This window comes from Podarcis pityusensis (genome assembly GCF_964106645.2).
Source record: "Podarcis pityusensis genome assembly, chromosome: 14".
In the NCBI taxonomy this organism is placed as follows: domain Eukaryota; kingdom Metazoa; phylum Chordata; class Lepidosauria; order Squamata; family Lacertidae; genus Podarcis; species Podarcis pityusensis.
The window spans coordinates 40,490,097-40,496,096 of record NC_138039.1 but is presented as its reverse complement, the minus strand read 5'-3'; the positions used below and the strand labels follow the sequence as shown (position 1 = coordinate 40,496,096).

General features: G+C 41.4%; 1 protein-coding gene across 1 annotated transcript in view; it reads right to left on the bottom strand.

Annotated features, from left to right (window-relative positions):
• Positions 1-839: 839 nt before the first annotated feature.
• SECISBP2L (SECIS binding protein 2 like) overlaps positions 840-6,000 on the bottom strand; it is a 34,774-nt gene continuing 29,613 nt past the window's right edge. The window contains exons 17-18 of the mRNA XM_080980327.1: positions 3,975-4,191; positions 840-2,588 (exon numbers count right to left, since the gene is read on the bottom strand). Coding sequence (XP_080836453.1) covers positions 1,921-2,588; positions 3,975-4,191 — 885 coding nt within the window. The 3' untranslated portion in view covers positions 840-1,920. The remainder of the gene's footprint in view (positions 2,589-3,974; positions 4,192-6,000) is intronic.

The window sequence follows — 6,000 nt, the reverse complement described above, 5'->3', positions numbered from 1 at the left end:
AAGATGACAGAATCACATACACCTCATTATACTACACCAGAAAAAACCTTATTAAATACAAGCTAACATAACCTCACAAGCATACAAACACAGAGATATTCCATTTCCACCTGGAGGCTCAGCAGCCACTTTTCAGGATGAACTTTTTTTTAAAAAAGGATGGCTTCCTTACACTCATGTCTTGTTTGCACTGAGATTTGTTGCAATTTTTGGACAGGCAATTTCGCATCTGGTAGCAAACTGGGAAGAGTGCCTTGACTGAATTTGAAACCAACAGCTGAAGTACTTTACTTTTATGTATATTGCCACAGGATGAAGCAGGTTCTGAATAAAAGACGAATCTTTTTAAAAAGGTACCTAATATGAGTTACTAGCACTTAGAGGGGCGGGGGGGGGAGGGGGCTACTTGCATCCTGTGACAGCCAAACTCCAAGACTTTTTCTGTCTAACATGTGCTGAGCCATATATTCCAAAGAGCTTCTTCCACAAATACTCAAACTGGCTTATTCTGCTACATTCCGTGAAGGACAATATAAGATTTTAAGACACTGTATCAGATTTTTGTCCGTACAATATAATAAGCTAGTTATGAAAATGCTGAAACTATTGGTCCCAATAATTAAGTGAACAACCTAACTGTGAAATACTTCAAGAATCGCTGGAAGTCCATGTTTTCATAAAGCATATATTTTTGCACTACCAATGAGTATACAACCCTTCTACATTCACCATTAATGGATTTCTTTTTCCCATGCAGCTTATCTGGGTACAATTCGATGTTCTGCAATGGACAAAAGTTTGATGCAGAGCATGCAGAAGTTAGACAAGCCTTTTTTAAAATGTTAATAGCAAAGCAGCCTGACTTTCTCCCACTAAACCAACTGATTTTCCACCAACCCAAATAAATTCTGCCTGCTCTCTATTATGAACTCCTGCTGTTACAGAAGAGCTCACCTCATCAACAAGAACCAACTTTTATGACTGACGCCAACTTTTATGACTGATCTCAAGCTAAAAACATAAGAGGTGATCAGGAGCATCGCATGCACAAATTCCCCCTCTTTTACCCGAATAAATTGAGCCTCAATGGCCCACCTTACTTTCTGCTGAATGATCAATATCCAATTCAGTGTCTGCATTTACATAGCATTTATAAATTTATATTAGCATTCCTGAGATAAGTGAAAACCGCAAAGAGTAAAGTTAACAAAACCCAACAAGGAAAAGTAGCTGTGATTAATGGGTCCCCTTGTGACAGTCCTATAGGCACAGTGACAATGATAGTGAATCGAAATGGAAATAAGATTTCTCTTTCCGAAGCTGCCTTGCCAAATTGTTTTAGATGGTTATAACCAGCATTTCAAGAGTATATTTCTGAGACGAATATCCTGAGGCCAGTAAGAAGAGGTTTGAAGTTAAGTTACTGACTAATATGCATCTTTCTAACTCTTATCAGCAAGGATAAAAGCCCCTGGAAAGATTAATTCTGGCCCAAATTCTGGTACACGAAGATGTGGTCAAATAATTTCAAGATAATAGAATGACAAAGCAAATATTGGTCACTACTGCCAGGCTAGAAAGTGTAAGAACTTTTAAGTTATAGTTTGAGAATAATTTTGCATAAAAATGGTCATTTGCAAATAGTTTTCTCATACAAAAAGATGCCTACCGACAGTTTCAACACACATAATCTGTTCTGAGGAAGATATAAATAGTCATTACACACATGCACATACACTCTAGCTCTTAATGGAAAAAGTAATAAAGACAGCTACAAAAAATATTTATGTTGTGAATTAAATATGCATATTAAACGTTACACAGTGCAAAATGCTGAGATGAAGCACACAAAGCAATGGCTGAAATCCTTACAACAGTTAGTTTTTAAAATATTAATGTTTCCTGAGTTTGTGCTCGAGTTTATGGTATATAGTTTGAGTCCGTAAGCTTTGTCTCCAGGGAACTGCAGACTGAAGGCTTCTGCTGGGCTTTACTTGCATGCTTATCCATTGTCCATTCCTCGCTGTCGACGACCGAATCCACTTGCTCGGGAGTTTCGGCTTCTTCCTCCTCACCACTTTGCTCAACATTCTCATCCTCTGCACTGCTAAGGCTCTTCCCAAGCTGAAGCGTTTCCATAGTCCGCTGAGTCTCTGAGACCCAAGATTCAATTCTGCTGTTGAGTTGAACTTCTTCAGATATAGGTTCATGGGTGTAGTCATCGTCCTCTTCCTCGTCCTCATCCTCCTCTTCTTCAAGCATTCCTGGGACAAGGGTACTGGTTGTACTGGTCATGGAGGAGTTCAAAATATCCCTGCAACTGCCATCCAAAGATCCGGTATCTGTGCTTTGCTGCGAGGCCCATTCCAGGTTGTCATCTGGTTTGGGTTCTTCCTTGCCACCACCAAGTGCTTTCCCATGAATTGTGACTGCAACAACCCCAACAGATGCTAGAGACAGCTGCTTATTAGCAACAGCCTTACTGCTGTCGGGCTTTTCTGGAGCAGCAACCTTACAAGAGGCTTCTCTTTCGTTTTCAGAAGTTTCCAATCCATCTGATGTTTCCACCATGTTCCTCCAATTTGTTTCTGGGGAGGGAAAGAAATGCAGAAAAGTTTGGGAATGGTTGACACGCAGAAAGAGGTGTGGTTTTGTTCTTTTTTAAAACAGTTGTTATACACACACATACACACTTTCCACTCACCCTCACACAAAAACAAAGTGCAATTTTAGAACTTTGTTCAGGGGGTATCAGAGAAAAGGTTCCCCCCCCCTCCAATTCAGTTATATCAATCTTGGGGTAAGGTAGGGTGGGGAAGAGAGAATGGCAAAAAACAGAAATTGCAGTCAGATGTGTTGCCATGAGAAGGAAGTATAGAACACAGGTTAGGTTCTATGCACCACTGCTAGCTGCTTAACATTAACACTGTATAATATTGGGGTGCATGCAGGCTTCCAGTTAATTGATTTAAAGTTGTTTAAGAATCAATTAAATGAAAAACAGCTCTCCATAGAAAACCAAGCTTGGGGTTGTCTCTGTCTGTCTGTCTGTCTCTCTCTCTCTCTCTCTCTGTGTGTGTGTGTGTGTGTGTGTGTGTGTGAGAGAGAGAGAGAGAGAGAGAGAGAGAGAGAGAGAGAGAGAAATGAAAAAGCCATTCTAACTAGTGTTCCAGTGAACAGAACTGTGTCTGGAAGTTCCCAGGTTTGATCCTCGTATCTGCTGGAAGGATGGGAGAGAATCCTGCTGGAAATCCCAACGAGCTGCTGCCAGTCAGTGTGGACAATACTGAGTTGGAGGGACCAATTATCTGATTCAATATAAGGCAGATTCCTATGTTCCTAATTTTATTTAAACCCAGGTGGTTTTACCACTCGATTTGATGCATTTTGCTCGCGACAACTAGTAAGGAGCTTCTGCAAGAAGAACATATGTTCCGGCAATGAGTTGAGGCCTATTTCACAGGGCTGCATTACTTTGGAGTAAGGGGTTTTTCTTTTCAGTCAGTCACATCAAACAAACTTACATTTACAGGAATATCCACATCTATGGCTGGGTTGAGTGTAGAGACCATCTAGTTTATCATCCTGCTTGCAAGGTGTCATCCTGCACATGTTGATTCACTTCCACATCAAAAAATAAAACCCCTACACACAAATCTTGTCATCCAAACCAGTGTGCCGCAAGAAGAGTGGAGGAGCAAATCGAGCATCTCACACCAGAAGGCAACTCCTGTTTAGTCAGACAATCCAGATGCCTCAATTCGGAGTGCGAGGCCACAAAAAATGAGGCAAAAAACCCCCAAAGCCACTAGCCAATCAGCCGCAGGGGCAGGAAAACCCCCCAAAATTTGCTTCATGATCATAAAATAAGCAGATCATCAACATTAAAGGAAGGGGAAAAGGAAAGAAGTTGACAGCTAACTCACTCTCAGTACGATTCTGCTACATAAGCATTGTTTTGAAAATGCACTCACCGTACTCTTTCTCATTCACTTCTGAAATGGGCTCTGAAATAACACTGCAGAATGAAATTGCACTTGCTGCAGAAGGATTCCGAGAATGCCCCATGTGGTGGGGCACCTTCTTAATGTTCTTCAAGGCCTCTTCCTGCTCCTGCTCCATTGCTGCAACCATGTCCCGATAGGCTTTCCTAGCCTCCTCTGTCAGTGACACCAATTTGTTGAAGAGGTTCTAAAAGACAGACCCCAGCAAGAGATAAAAGCTATCCCAAGAGACCACCCTGTTATCTGCATCTCTTTATTGGAAGGTCCCCTGCTTCCAAGGCAGGACACTCTAGTGTCACAAGTTGTCTTGAAACAAGGCATTGCATTATAATACAGGTGCCCAAGGAATCTGAGGCAGTGAGAGATTTTACTTTCTTGGGCTCCATGACCACTGCAGATGGTGACAGCAGTCATGAAATTAAAAGACGCCTGCTCCTTGGGAGAAAGGCGATGGCAAACCTAGACAACATCTTAAAAAGCAGAGACATCACCTTGCCAACAAAGGTCCATATAGTAAAAGCCATGGTTTTCCCAGTAGTAATGTATGGAAGTGAGAGCTGGACCATCAAGAAGGCTGATCGCCGAAGAATTGATGCTTTTGAATTATGGTGCTGGAGGAGACTCTTGAGAGTCCCATGGACTGCAAGGAGATCAAACGTATCTATTCTGAAGGAAATCAGCCCTGAGTGCTCACTGGAAGGACAGATCGTGAAGCTGAGGCCCAATACTTTGGCCACCTCATGAGAAGAGAAGACTCCCTGGAAAAGACCCTGATGTTGGGAAAGATGGAGGGCACAAGGAGAAGGGGACGACAGAGGACGAGATGGTTGGACACTGTTCTCAAAGCTACAAACATGAGTCTGACCAAACTGCGGGAGGCAGTGGAAGACAGGAGTGCCTGGCGTGCTCTGGTCCATGGGGTCATGAAGAGTCGGACACGACTAAACGACTAAACAACAACAAGGAATCTGAGGAGGGAAACCAACAAGCCTCTCATTCTGCGACCCAAAGACTGTACCATGATAGTTCAGAAGGAGATAGTTGAAACAGTAGTAACCTTACCTACTGATAGCCTCAAGTTTATAGATCCACAGGGATTGTGGATCAAGTTGGGAGAAAGAACTGCACACTAGCTAGAGGTATAGACAATGGTCTTTGAGGGATGTTTGAGGAATCTGATTTCTTGGAATGCTGATACAAACCAACACTAACATGTGGAATGGAACAGAATTATAGTCTGGATTTTGCTCTTTTGTATCCCAAGATCTGGGGTTGTCAGTCACCCAAAATGTAATAAAATGCATTACAAATGTAATTTAGAATTAAGTGGGAGGTATTCAGGTAAGGTTTACTCAGAGTAGAACCAATGAAATTAATGGACCTAAACTTAGGTCAGGTTCATTAATTTAAATGGGTCTACTCTGAGTAAACTTTAGCTGAATACCACCCATATTTAGACATGAATATGCTGAGATAAACTAAGTTTACACACTCTCTCTGAAATTGCAGCTTAATGCAGCAACAGAATGAAACTGGCTTGTAAACACTTGTTAAATTACCATGGACTGGAATTCATCCCTAGATCCTAGCCACATAAGGGTATCACTTGGCTGAAGAAATTCATTATAGGGATAGCAAAAAAAACATTCTAGTTCTGCACCAGCTAAAATTCTACATGCCAACTAAAATTAGGCATGGCAATAAAATGTAGATAAAATAAGATCCTTTGATTACATCTGAATTATAAAGCCTAGTTTGAAATTGGGGGGGGGGCAGGGGTATGTGTGTTCCACTGAATGGTGTAGCTTAGTGCAAAATGGAAGCATCATTTTACTTAACAGAGCACTCCCTAGTGAATATGACACTTACGTTTTGTAAAAACATTGTGAGCCACTTTCCTTAATATTTAATGAAGATGAGATTTCTGGCTCTCACTCCAATTTCTCTTCCGATTAAGAGAAAAAAAAGACATACATTTAATATCGGATATGGCCCA